At 43.6% G+C, this 18,526-nt stretch overlaps 2 protein-coding genes across 4 annotated transcripts in view; one reads left to right on the top strand and one right to left on the bottom strand.

The window, feature by feature from the left end:
* The window catches only part of nrg2b (neuregulin 2b), a 73,103-nt gene extending 63,414 nt beyond the window's left edge, over window positions 1-9,689 (bottom strand). For all 3 annotated transcript variants that reach the window (XM_011480503.4, XM_020706774.3, XM_020706775.3), the window contains exon 1: window positions 7,922-9,689. In XM_011480503.4, the coding sequence (XP_011478805.1) occupies window positions 7,922-8,333 (412 nt within the window). In that variant the 5' untranslated portion in view covers window positions 8,334-9,689. The remainder of the gene's footprint in view (window positions 1-7,921) is intronic.
* Window positions 9,690-11,513: 1,824 nt separating this feature from the next.
* Window positions 11,514-18,526, top strand: purab (purine-rich element binding protein Ab). The gene is made up of 2 exons (XM_004073567.5): window positions 11,514-11,793; window positions 12,015-18,526. Exon 2 carries the CDS (start codon window positions 12,096-12,098, stop codon window positions 12,939-12,941), a length of 846 nt encoding a protein of 281 aa, XP_004073615.1. The 5' UTR covers window positions 11,514-11,793; window positions 12,015-12,095; the 3' UTR covers window positions 12,942-18,526.

Below are 18,526 nucleotides of genomic sequence, written 5' to 3' on the forward strand. Positions count from 1 at the left end.
CCTTTAAGAGGCATGTGTTGGAGCTTTCTACTAAGTCTGACTACTGAAAAAGATGAGTGCTGATACATTATTCACAAGCAAGGAGACACACACTGTAACGCACACACTAAATAAGCAAAGGACACACAACGACAGGAGTTCAACAATCGAAAGCCAGCAGGGAAGTGCACAGATACGCACAGTTTAACAAGCTAAGTTCATCATTACAACATCGATAGGACGTACATTAAATGAGTGAAGGCTTGGCCTATACGTACTTCAGTGTTACACACACATGCAGGCAGCAGAGAGGAGAAATCCTCAGCCTTCTGTTATTGTGTGTGCATAATTTATAGCAGCCCCAGATCTCTCTGCTAATGACAGCACACTGGGGCATCTGCAGCACAGCAGCAACAGCTAACTGGCATTGCTGTGTGTGTGTGTTGTGCAAGGGTATAATGCTCTATAGAGACAAGGACAGTGAGGGAGACAGAAGGACAGAGAAACAGAAGAGAAATCAACACACAGAGAGTGTCTGAAATAGACACAGATAACGCAACAAAGAGGCAAAAAGATGAGACTGACAAGTGAGAGACTGCACACGCACGCACACACACAGACACACACACACACACACACCCACCCACACACGTGCGGTCTTATCAAGTCACCGATTCAGCTAGTGGATCTCTGCAGACACATTCACACCATATGAAGCGTGTACATTTGCATGAGTTTCAGCAATCACTGGAAAGCTTCTTGATTTTGTAGCATTCTCGTGCACCACACTTTTTACAGACTTCTGCTGTGTGTCTCCACAAAAGCCTGGATTTGGTGTTTCACAAAAAAAAGCCATGAACAAAAATGTGTCTTCACTGAGAATGGTGCAAACATACAGTATGGTCCCAGAGGGAGATTAAATAAAAATCTGGTTCCAGAATATCCAGATCTAAAATTTAAGCTTTGACCCTCGTAGAATTAAAGTTGACAGGTAGATTCCTGGCAGAAGCTCAATGCTCATCTTGCCTGCTCTTTTTCTTCCAGCAGAAGAGGTTGGCTTGAACTTGTGAGTGAGAAGAATGGTCGCTCGGCTCCGTAAAGGCTTGTCCAGAGTGGCCTCTGACCCAGAGAAAGATGGAAAAAGGGCCAGTTGACCCTAAACCAGGTGGAGTGGTTCTAGAAGATGGGTGAAGTACCAACGGATGCACACAATTGACTGCATATAGAACTGGACCAAGTGAGTGTGAAGTCACCCAAAGAAAATGACTCTTTTCCGGCTCCAACGAAATTACATCAGTCATCATTTTTTCGGGCTATGGACACCACCAGACAACATCAGTAAACGGTGATTGGTCCGAGTCGGTTTGAGTCAACGTTTATATGGCAACCACTCTGACTTATCATGAGTGAACTTGTTGGAAGTCCACACCCCTACCACTATAAGCAGGCTTGGGAGAGTCTGTCAATCAGACTGTTCAAACATTTGACGTGGGGGCCAGCAGGCCCCACATACTTTAATTGAGGCATCTTATTTGCCAGTTTATAGCTTGAATAACTACCCATAAAGAAAAAAATATAATGCAAAAGAAATTAGGATAACCAGGAATTTAAAAACGAGGTAGAAGAGAAAGAATGGTTATTCTGACGAATACAATGACTGAGTAATAGCTGTTTGTTTCTTAATAGACGTTCATGGGATTTTGGCTTCTAGGAGCCAGCGGATACTTCCTGTTTTGAACGCAACTCTATTTAAACCTAAACATATACACGTTTCATATGACCTTCATTTTCATTTCTTGAATCATGATGTTGCAACAAACTTCACAGGTCAAGCAGTTCTGCTATGAAAAAGCTTATGCTGCTATTTTCAAAAGCAAGATCAGAAGATCAATTCAAAATTGGTGTCCCAATTAAAACCTGAGGGGGCACACTATAAGCAGAGATTAGTGGTAATCTAGGCCAATCTCAAAGACAGGGTTTGCTATTTCAGGAAAGGTTTCCTCTAAACTGGATGGCCAAATGTTAAACACGCAGGTCTTCCACTAGTCCATTTCTACACCCTCGAGGACACCTTGTATACTTAGGTCTAGAAGTTCAGCCAATGTTGAACAGACGTCTCAACCAACACAGTCCAAAGAACACCAAGAACCTTAAAAATGGAAACAGAAACATGTATCCATGTGTGGAGCTCAAACTCCTGTCAGTCAGGTCAAAAAGATTCTCCAAATACTCTATCTAACAATCCCTAATGGCCTTATCGGCTATTCCTTACAGCTCAAGGCTCCAACGTCAACACTAAGAACAAGCAGTCATCCAACAGCAGCTTCGATGAAGTCCTGCTCTTGTGTCCTCTGTGGGGTTTTTTTTCCAACCGCCAATGTTGCAACAGCTCAGTTTGTGTCAAAGCTCTACAGACTCAAAATATGACCAAAAATGTCCAAGGTTTGTCTGGCATTCTTCACTTACCCAACTCAACACAAGCTGGTCATGAGTAGAGTCAGACAATTAAAAAAAGTCAAATTTGGGATCATTTTCCTGAAAACAATCATTTGAAACGTGCTGGAAGCTATCTAAGGCACTCACATACATAAACAGAGTACGGTTACCTGCAACACAAAAGGTTCGGGAAGCTCTTCTCCCCACCAGGAATGACTGGAATAGGCCTTCTCTTTCTTTGCTATGTTTGACCCAAGGCAACTGCAGAGTGTAATAAAAACTCTATGTGAGGTTGATCTCAGAAGCCAAAATTAAAAACAAAATAGATTGAGACACATCTCTGGACCGGGAACAGAGAAGGTTTACATGTTTGATTCATCAAACCTGCCTTTACTTTCAAAAAAACCATTTTAGCATTTTTGGAGGCAAAATGTCGCTTTTTTTAGTCAGTCTCGAATAAAATAATTTGTTGTTTTATTGGTGGTTTGATAAAAGAAAAGTGGTTATTCTATGAAATGAAATTTTCATTCATGAAAAAGGGTGTGGGATCACTGCAGCTACGGCAACAAAAATGGTACATTCTTTGCTGCTTCGGGAGTCTAGATTTTTGACCTGGTAAGTACTAAAAAAGTAGATCTATTCATACTTTCAGTTGTGATTTTAAATGTCCACCATGTGGACATTATATATATATATATATATATATATATATATATATATATATATATATATATATATATATATATATATAAATAATCACAAACCTGAAGAGGCTGGCATCAACAGAGACGTGTTTTGATGTTTTTAATCTAATTTGGGACTTTTTGTCTTTGTCATGGCAGACAACTCTTGCAGTGAGAAATATTTATTCCACATTCTTTGAGTTGGCATTCACATCTTTTTCGTTTGGCATAAGGCTCCGTTCAATTCCATGAGATCATTTCAATAAAACTTTAGGGTAACAAAAACCCCCTTAACGGAGCCCACAGGTGGAAGCCGGGGAGGAGGGAGGGGCGAAGAATGAGCGCTGAAGGTAAGAAAGAGAATGAACAACTGCACACCTGGGCTTAAATAGGACGCTGAGCAGGTGAGTTAATTGACTGAACCGGCCTAGGGGAGTAACCTGTAAAACACTGCAGAGTGTGCCTGCCTGAAATTGAGACAGGTCACTTATGTAGTATTTTTTAACCATATATGATGTATATTTAAAAATAAACAAGTGTGTTACAGCTTTTTCATTTTGAATAAATTACAGATTTAATGATAAGAATTATAATCGTCCTTATATCTGACTTCCCTCCGAACCACATTGTAAATGTAAATAAAAGTAGAACATATGGTCAGGAGTCAGAACAGCTGAACTTTCCAGTCTTTGAAACACTGAGTAAAAAAAATATATATATCTCTGAATCTCTGAACTTGGTGTTCCCTCGTTTGATAGCATAAAAAAAAAAGACCCGGCTGTTATCGAAAGCTAATGCAGAATCTCTTTGTAGCTTCAAAGCAAAAGATCTCCCCTCTGTTGCCCGCCCCTCTGTGCTCCTCGCTGTGCCTGACTGACAGAAGGGCATACATAAGCTGAACCACACACTCCAGCTCAAGTCAGCTCCAGCAGGAGTCGGAGAGGAGGAGAGACGGTGGGGGGGGGGGCATGAGACTGGAGGTAGGAGGTGTTAGATACACCATCAGTGACAGGAGCATGTTTGAGCATCAGATAACGCTATTTTAGGAAGAAGCTGTCAATGCATCTAAAAGACTTGACAACAGGAATGATCAGAGGAGACCCATCTCACGCTTTTAACTACTCGGGACGTCAACCAGGATGGGTTTTGTACTTCTTAACGGAAAGTGAAGTTATTTACAACGGGGGAAACAAGGAGGTAACATTGCAGCTAAAGGAGCTGATCATAGTGATGATATGCTGCACAATGCACACTGTGGAGCATCAGCTTTAAAGACGAAACAAACTTATTCCATCAATCACTTTTAACATCTGCAGCCTCCAGTGCTAGATGAATACTTAAATGTCTATCTGTCACATAAAACGCTGATCCTTGAAGCTGCAGATCACACAATATAAAACATTACAATAATAGTTAATAATTGTATTTTTATTATTGATTATTCAGGATTAATTTAGAAGTATCTATTTTAGCTTTTTTTGTGAGGATTAACTGAACAAAAATACTTCTGATCTCAGTCAAAAACCCTTCGATGTGAGGCAACAGCAGAAAAGATCTTTGTTTTTTGTCCACATTTAAAAATAAAGATTTCATAATGAACCCAAACCAACATTTTTAACTATTGTTCTGCCAATTCCTTTTATTTACTGTTTTTATTTATGTATTTTTTTTTTTAAATCCAGAACAAGGTTTAGAATCTGAATATTGTGAGTAGTTTTTGTCTATAAAAGCCCTTTGATGGACCGGCGAAGCATCAAACATAAACCCCCCTTGAACCAAACAGTGGCTGGGATAGGCTCCAGCAACCCCCAAAAGGGATCAAGTGGTTTATAAACGATATGGATGCCTGGACAGATAGATGGGTGGATATGTCTCTTTTTTTAAACATTTCTTCTTTAATCTCTTTTAACCACACCTTTTTGAAAGCTCTTTGTGTTACATTTTATTGTTTCAACCCTGTTATATTGAATAACTAACTTATTGTGGAGTTTGTCTTTTAATATGAATAGTTTTTCCATGTTCCATGATGTTGTGTGATACGTTAATATAAATAAATGTATGTATGTGCAGATATTTTTGAACTATAGACACTTCTTTGAGCTTTTATTGTGGTGACATGGAATTGAAATGGTGCCGGTGATTCAGTTGTGGATGTTATGCTGCAAAACTAATCAAGTTTATTTGCCCTGTTGTAGAAAATCAAACTTTTTAGACTTATTATAGGACATAAAGATTAAACAATAAATATTTCATGTAAGTGGACTGGTCAGTTAAAAAAAAACATAATGTATAACAAATTATAAAATGTACTAATATCTTCAAACAAGAAATGAGAAATTTGAAATTCAATTTTTAAAAAGCTTTAATTTGTGAGTATTTTTAGGAGGGGTTGAGATACTTTTGTTTGCTAACAAATGTTCTACTTTAATTCAAACCTTTCAGTTGTTATTAGACTGGAAGAATTCAGAGATCTTTGGAAGAGTCTAAATCTCTGTCGAAACGTTTGTTTTGAGTAAAGTTTTCCTTTCTTTTTTTTTTCTTGATGAGCTCTTCGGTTTCTCTATCTAATCTGTAAATACATTTAGCCTCTTTTATCATAAAACTAATCACTGCAGTCCAAATAACGACCATTTTGAACGATTAAACAAAGAGAAAAATATTTTAACAAAACGTATTTTCAGACCCTGTTTAACCCACATCTTTTCTTTCTGTAGATGTGTTTAGTAGTTTCGGACTAAAACAACAGGTCATTTTTATCCAAGACTAACTAAGCAGCCAGTTTCTGACCACTGTTGTCCACTGTGGCTTTGTTTCTCACATCCAGGAATGATTGGACTTTACAGCATCTCATCCGTCAAGGATACTAGAATTCTGCGTCTTCCCTGCATAAATCGTGAACTTGGTCCGAGCATTTGGTCGAGTAAATAAACAGAGAAACTCATTCCAGCAATGGCAACTCCATAACATAAACACTGAGACAGAGCCTGGTCACTCCTGCCATTTAATCACCATTGGCTCTGCTTTTAGAAGATCCTTCTGCAATCTTTATGGAGCAAAAAGATTTACAGTCCCTCGCAGCCAGAAGTCAGTGTTTCTGACTTTAAAATGTCAACATTTAATGATGCAAAAGTCCCACTTAAGACTCTCAGTCTCTCTTTGACAGTCATGAAGTCTTTTGTTGTATTGATGTCTAAAAGTACAAAAAAACAGCATCGTTGTAAAACAAATCATGAGTAGAGTCCATGTATGGTCCTGTCTTACTAATGATACTTCCCTCTCTGCTGCTTTGAGCTTTTACATCCATATAAATCTAAACCATGTTCTGCTCACTGCTTAGAACAAAAGGCCCAGTTTGGGTTAGAAACCCCCGTCAGGGTTTGACCGTCTGCAGCACATTGGTGCAATCTGTGTGTTTCCTGCGAGCTGACAGCCGATCCCCGAGCTGCACTTTTTAAAAAAATACTTTTTGGTCATGTTTTCAACTTTTCTGCTGCATTTTAGCAACCCTCAACCTAACTTGACCTTCCTGCATCCATGCAGTGACCTGCAGCAGCAGAAAAAACATGAACACCTGCTGTATGAATGAAACATTTGAAATTGTACTTCGGAGATTATCATCTGACATGACTCCTAAAAAAACTAAACATTTACTCTTGTTTCACCCCAACATGTATCTTCAGTTGGGAGTTCTTGTATGTATTTGGATGAAACATCCCATAAGCAATGAGGATCAATGTAACGTCTGTCACAGCGATGAAGCCACGTGCCGGATTTAGCTGAAAGTGGCACATCCCCTCTCCTGACCTGGCGTCTGCTTTGAAAGTGTGTTTAGACGGATCGCAACAGCACATGTCATCAATTAAGACGTGATAATTTTAGCATACAAAGGGTTCGAAAATAGAACGTCGCACTTTGGTGTCAAACAGGGGGGACGGATCCTTTGGTTGGAACATCTGTGCGAGTTTCTGAGAGGAGAACTTCTATTTAAAGACGGCGCTGCAATCGTAAAGACGAGGAGAAAAAGCTGCCATTTTCCTGTTTCATGTGATTTCAGATTTTTCATTCCTCAAAGGCCTAAAGAGAGAAAGACACCTCAGATGTTTTGCAGCAGCTGCTCTCGTCTGCCTCTCTTTTATTTCTTTAATTAAATTGTTATCTATTGTGTGCATGCCAGTTAAAAACAATATGGCAAATTTATGACAAAAATACACACGGCTGTTAGTCCTGTGACTCATAGATGCAAAATGTTGGACAAAATGATCATAAAGGGAATTTAATAAACAGACAAAGCTGTCTTTGAGGGAATACAGTTAAACCTTTTGCAATAAAATTCATTTATAAGCTGACTGATTATTGAATATTATAATATTCAATAATGATAAAATCCCAGTTTTTAAGTTTTTTTTTGTTCCAAAAAACTGTTGCTCCCATGCTATTCTTTTTTTTTTTTTTAAAGCACACCTGTCCCAGCAGCTGGGCTGAAAGTAAGAGTCTAAAGTTTGGAAAGCAGGTGAAGGTTGCTGCCTTGTCTCCAGTCACGTGCTCAGCTCTCCTGCCTTCTAGCGCACACATGAACCTCCTGCAGGTTAATGCTGTGGATCCACGCTAGTTTCATAAGAAGAAGAGCCGCTGCTTCATCCTTAACCCAATGTGACACCGTGTGCGCGCGCATCTCCTCATAAAAGTTCTCTCACCAGCAACCGGGTCGGAGGCCCGTCAGAAGAGGGCTCTCTTTCCATCACCACGGCTGCTCCAGTGGCCCCTTACAGTGCGCCGTGAGTGTACAGGCAGGTGTGTGAGGAGGGGGGGAGCCTTCAACTTACCGCAGTCCTCGCAGAGCACTTTATCCACATCCTTCTTCAACTCCGGCTCGCTGGCGTCCACAGGGGCGTACGCAGCCTTGAAAACCAGGGGCTCGGTGGTCGGGTCCATGAAAAAGATGTATCTGTGGTCCTTCTCCACTGTGATGCAGGGGGCCTCGGAGCCGAAGTCCCCGACGGTCACGAGCTGCTCCCTCACGAGGCCGCCGCTGTTGAGGGGCCACACGTCCAGCACTTTGACATTCACACTGTAGGGCTCCCGGGAGGAGCCGTTCTCCGGGGAGGAGCGCACCTCGCCCTCGATGACCACGGTGGACCTGTACGCCTGGTCCTGGAGGGAGTTGAGACTCGGGGCGTAACAGGCGAAGGAGACCCCGATGACCAGCATGGAGAAATGCACTGGATCAAGCCTCATGCCGTCAGCCTGTGCTGTGCTGCAGTGCTGCTGGGCGGCGGAGCGAGCTGGAAGAGAGGGACGGCGGTGAACGGGCTCCGGCAGAGCAGGCAGAGCAGAGCGGCAGACGTTGTGGAAGTGTCCATGCCATCGGTGTCTGCCGCTGCTTTCCCCATACGGCCGCTGGCGTCGGTTAGGGGGGGGGACACCAGCCTAGGAACCGGAAACGGCCCGCTTCTGCATGCTTAAAAATGTGATTGCTGCATTCTCCTTCAGCTAGCACCCCCCTCCGCCTTATCTCTCCTTATCTCTCCTTGTCCTGAGAGACAAAACGACGCGCGTAAATTCGCCTCCTCTCGAATCCGGGGCTCGAACCTCTCTCTCCTTCCGTCTCTCTCTCCAGCTAATAGGCTAGCATCGCATGGGTGGGCGCACTGCCTCTCTGGAAGGAAAAAAAAGCGCCTTGCGCGTACGGGAATCACAAGAACTGACACGCACCCCACGCACACGCACCAAATATCCGGTTTAATTTGAGCAGTTGAGAACCCTAGTCGCACATAATCTGTTGCTCATCGAGCAAAACAAAAAAAATAAAAAAAATAACAAAATATTTTTAAAAAAATCCGTGGAGGAACTAGACGCGACAGTGGCGGTTATCCGGTAAGGCGTTGCGACGGCAGCGCGCCCCCTCCAGCCTCGTCCCCTGCGCCCCTCATCAAACGCGAGCGACTTACGTGAGCAAACATCACCTGCCGGTCACTGGCGTCGGTTCGCCACGTCCTGCGCAAACACCCTAACGAGCCGGGCACCCGCTGGCCCGCCGCCACCGAACCGGCGTGCGATCATGCCGGTGGACTGTGCCGAACCTCTGTTGGGGGGGGGGGGGGGGGGGCGCCAGAGATTTTCACAGACACGCAGCGCAGCGTGCGTCCGCAACCAAGCCCTCCGCGGCTCCTGCTCCAGATCTCCAGCGCAAGCGGCGCGAGGAGGCTCTAGGCGAGTTCAACACACTGCGGATGGTTGGCGCGATGACTAACGCTTCGAAATTCTCTCAATGGACTCCTGTCCGTTCGCGGCGCTTCGACTGCGCTCAAAGAAAGCCCCGCTCCCCGCAGGACGCACGGAGCACCGCCAAACCTGTCATGTTCCACTCTTAACACGCAAGTCACTGCGGTTCACTATACTATTGCCTTGGGATGGCGTGCGCTTTAAGGGCTCTATGGCAACACGTGGCAGCAACAGCTGACACCAAGTCCTGGATTCATGAAGCGATTTCTGAAAGCGGGTTTTTTATCTACAGCTTTACCACTAAAACTATGTTTTTTTTTAACTGATTTCAGGTATCTATTTGAGTCCTAACCTACATCCCCCTCCCACAGTCACTGTCCTCTTCGGCTTCAGCATCAAGCCATTCATAAGATTCTCTTCCCTCCCCATCAGGAGATCTGCATCCTGCATGGAGGAACACTCTTTAAGAAACAAGGAAAACGGAGTAAAAAGATTAAAGTCTTATTCTTGTCTTTAATTTGGACCTAAGGAATCACTGCTTCCCCACGGGAGGGGGGTGGGGGTCATCAAGGACCAGTCTCTGTCCGTGGTGCTGAAAGATTGCTTTTCCAGGACAAATACAAGCAAGTCCAGTGCTGCAATAAAAGCCCACCTATCTGTGTAAAAGTGTTTTTTTATTATTCATCTAATATTAGAAGAAAAAATGTTCAGAAAACAAATGAAACATCTTGGTATTGCAATATCCACAATAAAATAGGATTCTTTCAGATACCAGATTATTCCTTTCTCAAGTTATTTCAATAAAAGTTTGAGCAAAAAGGGGGAGCTTTTAGTATTTTTATTTTTTTAAGACACCAGGACTTCTAATTACCTCATTTGGTTCAGATGACATTGAAGAAACCAGTTTACTCTAGAAAGCAGGTCGTAGCCTGAAAGTGAACCCACACATGTTCCTTCGATCATTCTGTCGGGAACTGGTGGTTAAGGAACCAGTAGGAGACCAGTATGGTGGAAGGAACTTAAAAACTGCACAGCTCTCACAGATTCTTGTATATTTGTTTTCAAAGAATCATGTCCAGATTGAAAGTGATCCGGATTCTCCAAAAAGATGATGGGTCCCTGGACTTTATTGACCAAAAACCAAGAACATGTAGCAAATAATCTTGCTTAAAATCATGTTTTGTGTTCAGGTTAAGTTTAGTGATTACTTATTTTTGTCCCACAAACTCTCCAGGTTTCAGGTTTCAATCACCAAAACCGCTCTCTGCTGGTTGATTATTCCTAAGCCTTACCATCCATGATTTTCTGTTGAACAGGTCACCAGTTTTATCACACTTTCATTTAGCCTTGTTTCGAGTTATTCAGGGTCAAGTGTTGTCAAATTTCAATTTGTTTTGAATTTTTAGTTTTTTCCATTTAGCTTCTGTCCACAACTCTTGGTTTCCTGCATTAGCATCTCACATTCCTAACTCCTAACAGAATATAGTCTGAACCCAAAACATAACTGATTCATGTAAAAGTGCATAAAAAAAAGAAAACTATACAACAGATGGCTCCGATTTTACAGGTTTAGGGTGTAATGGATAAAAAAAAGACTACAATGTCAGATCTGGCAAACTTTTTCTGAGTCATTCTGAACAACAATTCGAGCAAAAATGGGTCACTGAGATCATATTTTTATATGGTTTAAAATGAATTGATAGATGATTTAAAAACAAGTCAATAAATCCCTACAAGCTAGACCTGAAACTCTATTTGTCAGTTCTGAAATTATGCTGTAGGGTTTTTGACAGAAGCTCTTTTAAATGGACTGTTTGGAGGGAAAAGAGGGAAGGATAGATTGTGTATGTGAAATGAGAGACACCTGTTTGCATGTAAACAGATTTCTCTGCAGGAGAAATTATTTGTTGTTTATTTTATTTATCTGTTAAAACGTATAAAGTGAAACATTAAAAAATCGTATTTTTCTGTAAATAAAAAATTATTTTATACTTATACACAAGTTGATAATGCAAATAAGATAAAATTTACAATTATATTCAGTCATAGCTGTAAAACAAAATAAAGTTTTCTAGAAGAAAATAAAATACAAAAGAGCTCTAAATGACTTATATTGACTAAACAAAGAAGGAAAAATGTAATGCAATAGTCTTAAATACATACATGTTTTTATTGGCATAATCTGAATGACATTTCAAGAGTGAAAACCCTTTGTGAAATATAGCAGCTTCTTAAGAAGATTCTGAGCTTTTAAATTTCATTCCCAATGAAAAGTACATGAAGTCCAATAAGAGAATAACAAATCATGACGCTCGGTCCATCATGCGCGCTTTGCAGACTCCCACACAGCCATTTTCCACGGCTCATTCAGAAATTTCGTCTTTGTTCGCAGCCCTTCTCCGAGGGCTGTCGCATGGAAGACTGAGGGTGGCGCTGTCCGCGGTGCTGAACCCCCCAGATCAATAATCTACAGGTAAGACTCCCTCTTTGTGTGTTTGCTCCCCCTTTCATTTCCTCTCACTTCGTTTTTAATGTTGAAACTGGGGAGGGGAGGGGAGGGGGGTCGAGTGTGTGAGAAATGTTGCAAAAACACCTCGACGGTCTTGAACGCAGCTCTGCTGTGAGCGCACCGGCGGCAGCGGAAAGTAGAGTTCCTTTCCTTTTTTCATCCTCTCTCCTCTCGTCTCGCGATAGAGCGGCGGAGCGGTTTGACGGGCAGTCGAGGTTGCAGCAGGCAGAGGGAGACGGTGGAAGGTAACGCAGGGAGGCAGCATCATGGCGGACAGAGACAGTGGCAGTGACCACGGAGGGCCCACCGCAGGCCCCGGCTCGCTGCCTCCGAGTGCGATGGGCGCCATGTCCCGGCTGCAGCACGACACTGAGGAGCTCGCTTCCAAGCGCATTGACATCCAGAACAAGCGCTTCTACCTTGACGTGAAGCAGAACGTGAAAGGCCGCTTCCTAAAGATAGCCGAGGTCGGCGCTGGGGGAAACAAGAGCCGCCTCACTCTCTCCATGTCTGTGGCCGTGGAGTTCCGCGATTATCTCGGGGACTTTATCGAACATTACGCCCAGCTGGGCCCGACCAACCCGGACATGGTGCAGGACGAGCCCAGGCGGGCGCTGAAGAGCGAATTCCTGGTCCGGGAGAATCGGAAATATTACATGGATCTGAAAGAGAACCAGAGGGGGCGGTTCCTGAGGATCCGGCAGACCGTTAATCGTGGGCCAGGATTGGGAAGCGCGCAAGGCCAGACCATCGCTCTGCCGGCGCAGGGGCTCATCGAGTTCCGCGACGCGCTCGCCAAACTCATCGACGACTACGGCGTGGACGAGGAGCCGGCGGAGCTCCCGGAGGGCACCTCGCTCACGGTCGACAACAAGCGCTTCTTCTTCGACGTGGGCTCCAACAAGTACGGGGTCTTCATGCGGGTCAGTGAGGTAAAGCCCACGTACCGGAACTCCATCACGGTTCCCTGCAAAGTGTGGTCCAAATTCGGCAACACGTTCAGCAAATACGCGGAGGAGATGCGGAAGATCCAGGAGAGGAGTCGAGAGAAGCGGGCCTCCGAACTGCTACCTGAGGGCCCGCACGGCGGAGATGATGCGGACGACGACTGACCGACCACCGACCGACCGACGGACGGACGGACGGGGGTTTCAGAGACAACCACCGGAGACCAGACTTGAAACTGTAAAATAGAAGGAGAAATTTCCAAGGGAACCCCCCCCCCCCCCCCCAACACACACACTTCACCTCCACAGACATGACAGCCCCTCTGCTGTCTCCTCGCTCATTTTGTCACCCCACCTCCCACCCATGTAACAGTAAGCCGCTGCTATCAAGAGTTGAACTGTAAGATATGAACTTTTTTCCTACTTGACTTAAATGACAATGAATAGAGTGTTTATATCTCTATCAATGACAGATTTTGCACACATTCAAAAAAATAATAATAATAACGTCTAGTTGTTTTCAGACATGCTAAGATTTAATCCAAGCAAATCCAGAGATCTATTATATGACCAGTCTTCGTGTAGAGCCAATATTTGACATCAGCACAAAGAGAATATAATGTATGATAAACTTCATGAAACCAAAATCTGAGCGCAGATGTATAGTTTACTGTAAAGGTACAGCAGAGTTTAAAAAAAAAAGAAGAAGAAGAAAAAGGCGAGCACTCTTCAAAGTGCCCTGCAGGCCACCTGTCGAAACGCTTGTAGGCTCTTATTTTGAAAAAAAGTTGGCAAAGCAAGACAGTAGGATTTATTTGGACCTAAAATATGGATCGGAGCTGCTTGACGGCCTTTATAGAAACACAAGATAACCTCCCTTGTGCTTCTCAAACAGATGGGATAAATTGATGGAGCTCTAATATCAACTCTCTTGCACCACGTCCATGTAAAGAAAAAAAGTGCTAACTTAGATGTACTAATTATGATTTTGTGAATCAGCTGTAAAAAAAAAAATTCCTTAAGATACCCACGTTTTCTGTGGGTTAAGTCTTTATTACTTTCTTCTTTTCCTCTTGGGGGAGGGTGGGGATGCAAAAATGGTCCATTTGTGGTGAGGAGGGCGTAGAAACAAGAAAACACTAAAGACAGCTTGTGGCGAGGCAACGCATCCTCTCTGACGTCATAACGACCCGTGCCTTATACACTCCACTCGTTTACGTGTTCTCACGTGGATGGTCTGCGACCTCGACCGCCGCTGTACGTTCTTTCATTTTTACGAGTGTTGTTATGTAGGCAGAGACATAAAGACCCGGCGAGGCTGTGGGTTTTCTCATGTCCCTGCAGTGCGTGGCCGCAACAAAAGAAGGACAAAAAAAAAAGATAACTCAAGGCTGGGAGGAAGGGGCTGGGATGTGTTGCTCCTGAAGGAGCGTAGAAATGAAACGCGTGGCTTTGCACACCGTATGCAACACGACGTGGAAAAATGAAAAAAAAAAAAGAGAGACTTGTTTTTGCAGAGTGAAGCCGGGGAAGGATGCTCGGCCGCATCCCCTGCAGCAGCAGCGGATGCTCCCAGCAGCAGGGCCCAGGCAGGATCTATCATTTTATGGTGCTACAGCCCCTAGACCGCCCTTTGGGTGCCTCGTCGCTTGAAATATGTCACTTTCGCATTATTGTCATTCTGATGCTCCTTTGCCCCCGTTCAGAGTTCGTCCCTCCTCTTCACTTTCGTTTCAGGTTTCTCCCTCCCACCAAGCGATGAAGCCTCAAGCTGGTGTAGGACATTTCATAGTGTGCAATATTGCGTGCGTGCCGATAGTGGCATTGTATCTCATGTACAGACTATTAAAAGAGGAAAAAACAAAGATCCGGCGATGTGATCGCTAGTATTCAGAAGCATGAACACGAGGTTGAAACATTTGTGTTTTCCCAAATGTGGAGACTGTAAAGCCAGAAACGGTCCAACTCACAGTGAGGTCATGTTTTCTGTCGGATCCTTTGAGCCACACAGCTGTTTCCTGTGTGCATAGATGAGTTCACTTCTTCCAGAACCCCTCGTTCTGTCCAGAAGCAACTGCTGTCTCAACGTTAGCCCCTCTGCAGTGATCTCCACTCTGCATCTTGGGAATTTTGAGTCCAGCGCACACACACTTTCAGCCTCCCCCTGTTAAGGCCTCCTGTTGCTATCAGAGTGTTTGGGAGGCCGGTGAATGGTGTCTAGAGCTGCACAAGGCCTCCTGTCATAAGAATGGAGGCAACCGTGTGTTTGCCACATCCCCTCTGGCCAGCGGCTGAACTTTGAATTAACCTTTTCTGCACTTTTGCTCAAGCTAAGAGGGAGCGATTAGCTGCTAGGGCAAACCCAAAGAGTTAAAGAACTTTTTGTGAGGAGGATGATCTCCTCTGCGGTCTTTGGAGTGTTTTGTGCTCTTTGTAGCAAAGTGTGTTTAAATTCTTTTAAGTTGTGGACTTAGTTTTGACAATCCAGACCCGAATTTCTTTTTTTGTCTTTACCTTTAACTCTGGAGCCTTAGTGTCAACTTCCTTTGGACTACCTTAACTCTTCAACTGTTTTCCCATTTCAAGTGATTTCAACAGATTTTGAAGTGGAGAAAAGCGGCTTTACTGACAAATGTTTGCACATCAGAGCAAAGCCCCTTTCCTTCGCGTCAGAATTTGATGGAATTACGTTATTCGCGTCAACGGTCAAATAGTTGGGGATGTTCAAAGAGCGTGTGTTATTTTGCTGTCACCGGTGACAGCTACGGTGTGAGAGGGTTGAAACATCGACTGGGCTCAAAGAGTCTTGATTTGGAATCAGGTCTGTGCAAAACCCGCTGACCAGAAGCAGCAGATAAGTCAACAGGGAACTTAAACGAAGGCCTCAGCAGACTAAAACCAGTTTAACCTTGGACCAGCGCAACACAAAGAGCTCAGAGTTCCTGCATCCTTGCTTTTAAGAGTGGCTCTGTGTTTGATCAGGTATCCCCTGTAGTGATGCGGCCAAGAAAAAAAAAATGTTCCAGAAAATCCCATCTGCTCCACGCAGAACTTCTTGGCTCGTGTTTGTCTCAGAGAAGCAGTGAAAGGCCTGACGAAGCCTGGCACTGCTCTGTGGGAGGGTCACCTGCAGCAGAACGGCCTGCATGCGGGGCGGATCCACGCAGAACTTTCCTCTACATTTCAGGAGAAAAACAGGCACACTGCCCTGTGAATTATAAGACGCCTACATCAACAAAAGACGTACGAACCTCCTGTAACTGTGTGCCCACCAGAGCACATCCGAGTTCAACCTGAGTGCACTATGTTGGGATTCTGAATCCGTTCTTAAAGTTTTTTTTTTTTTGCTTCAGTGTTGATCTTCAGAAGACTCGGCAGCCGAAAAGTCTGGAACCAAAGCGTCTCTTTCTGAAGGCCTCACTCTAAAAGCGTACTTTTTTATTCAAGACTGTGAGAGGTTGTGTTGCAGTCCGGAGCCTGCGCTGCTGGGTCAGTCGTGTTGTTGCTGCAGAATGATTCCATTGTGGAACGTGACTCATCCCTTTTTTCTTTTTCTTTTCGAGGGGCATGGGGGTCACGACTACGTCTGAGTTACACAGGAACCGGGTGGGGCACAAGTGATTTCACGAAAAACAAACCGATCAGATTGGGTTCTTGTTTGACTGGAGCTCCACAGCAGAACCTGGAGTGACCTCACAGCAAAACTGTGTTCACATAACAGGGTCGATTGCTTGTGGGACGGTCAGTATTCCGGCTGTGTGCCCAACACACGAAGAAGTGAAGCCGTGTTTTCAAAAATTCTTCATCAGAAATCCTTCTGATTGTAATGCAGTCTTCTCCTTTGTCTGTTCTGGTTGCATTAAATGCATCAAAACTGCTTAAAGCAGCAGAAAAACCCAGAAGGTGCTTTGACTTTAGAGTATTTGCACAGACTCTGTTTGATTTGAGTCAGGAAATGATAGAAAATATTCTCATCTTGGTTTGGTTTGCCTTCCCAAGAAAGACAAAACTGCCTCGAGAGGCCATGCATTTGCAACAGCTGCTCATTTGGGGGTGCTATTGCCCAAAACGAGGTCCGACAGGAAAGAAACAGAACCACGAGCAAGAAAGCCAACGAGTACCGCTCCTCACATTGACTGTTTATGAGAACTGGACTGAGTGACCTTCTCCCCCCTGCCATTCCAAAACATTTTGTTTTTCATGTGATAGGGGCGTGGACTTCCAACAAGCTCACTCCTGATTGGTAACGGAGGTTGCCATAGAAATAATCACTCAGACCGACTTGGACCAATTACTGCTTAATGACAACGTCTGGCTCCAACATGGCGGTGTTCATTTTGCGAAAAAAATGGCGACTGAATTGACTTCATGTGCTGGTGCCATGTTCTATGGGTGACGTCACTCACTGGGTCCAGTTTTCACAAACAGTCGATGGTTCCTCCTCCTTAAGTCACACTCACTGAAATGCATGCTGGTTTTACAAAACGTGATCCGTTTCCGCTCTTTGGTCAGTTACGTTGTAGCTGGGCCACATGAGCACCACCTCTGTTCAGCTTTCTCACCTTCTCAAGTGAAGCTGCAGATGATCCGTCTGCATCCCCGCTTATCAACCAAACCGAGTCAAACCGCGCCGCTTCCACAAAGACGGTCCAGACAAGAGACACGCTCCGTGTTTTAGTCCTTTCGTTGGCCTTTGGGAGTTCCTGGTTAATCACACAGGCCTCCGGTCAAATCCAAGCGCCACCCAACTCAACAGAAACCTCCGTCAGCGGGGCCCCTCCAGCATGTCTTCTGTTTGCACACACTTAGCGGTAGGCTCCGTCGTGTTTCCAGACTGTATAGGCTACTGTTGTGTATAAATGTTACTTTAAATGTTCTGAAGATGTTGGGAATCGGATCTCAAGGGGGCCGGGTCAATGCACAATGAACATATCCCACGTCATCGTTTGGTCCCTTTACCATCCCCATAAGAGATAATATGTTGTATCTTTCAAAAATATTTTATCTGTGACGCGTGTGCGTGCGTGTGTGTATATATAAATATATATACATATATGGTTTGTTATATATGATGCTCCTCCTTTCAGAAAAATATAACATGTAAACAGGAAAAACATATTGCTGTTTTTTTTTCCTTTGTATTTTATACTTAACAGAAAGCATTGAATAAAAATGGAAACTTGCACTTTAGATATATCAAGAAAATAAAATCCTGCATATTATTTTTGATAGGGATCTCACATTTAAAGAATATAAATTACAAGCTTTGTGACTATTGCTGGACAGAGATGTATTGAGTTCTACTTATTAAAGTATATTTTGTCTGTGTGTCAGAAGGTTTACTAAAGTAAATTGCATGATAAAGTAGTGCTAAACTGATATTGTTCTTTTTTTTTAGGTTGGTAAAAATGTCTGAAAAACTGTGACAACAACCCTCTTGTATCATGTTGAACTTTCTCCTCCTTTTTTTTTGGAAAAAAATGGCCTTTCCTGACTACATGACAATGGTGCTTACTTTGGCTTTGACATCCAACTCATTCCATTCATCTCAGCATCGTCATCATTTTGCGTCCTGACACTCTTTCTGTTATGTACCCTGACTACCTTATTAAATTTCTGTTGATGGCAAAATGAAAAAAGAAAAAAAAAACGACAGGTGTGCTGTTTTCGTACGTTGCTGTTTGTTTTAATGTTTGGGTGACCTTGTCTGAAAAATGACTGAACACGCAATAAAATGTCATTCCACACGC

The sequence above is a fragment of the Oryzias latipes genome, chromosome 10 (assembly GCF_053564925.1).
Source record: "Oryzias latipes strain Hd-rR chromosome 10, Olatipes_Hd-rR_3.1".
Lineage (NCBI taxonomy): Eukaryota > Metazoa > Chordata > Actinopteri > Beloniformes > Adrianichthyidae > Oryzias > Oryzias latipes.

Bases quoted from the DNA above. Each gene is read 5' to 3' on its own strand.
- purab (XM_004073567.5), top strand. From the start codon at position 12,096: ATGGCGGACAGAGACAGTGGCAGTGACCACGGAGGGCCCACCGCAGGC.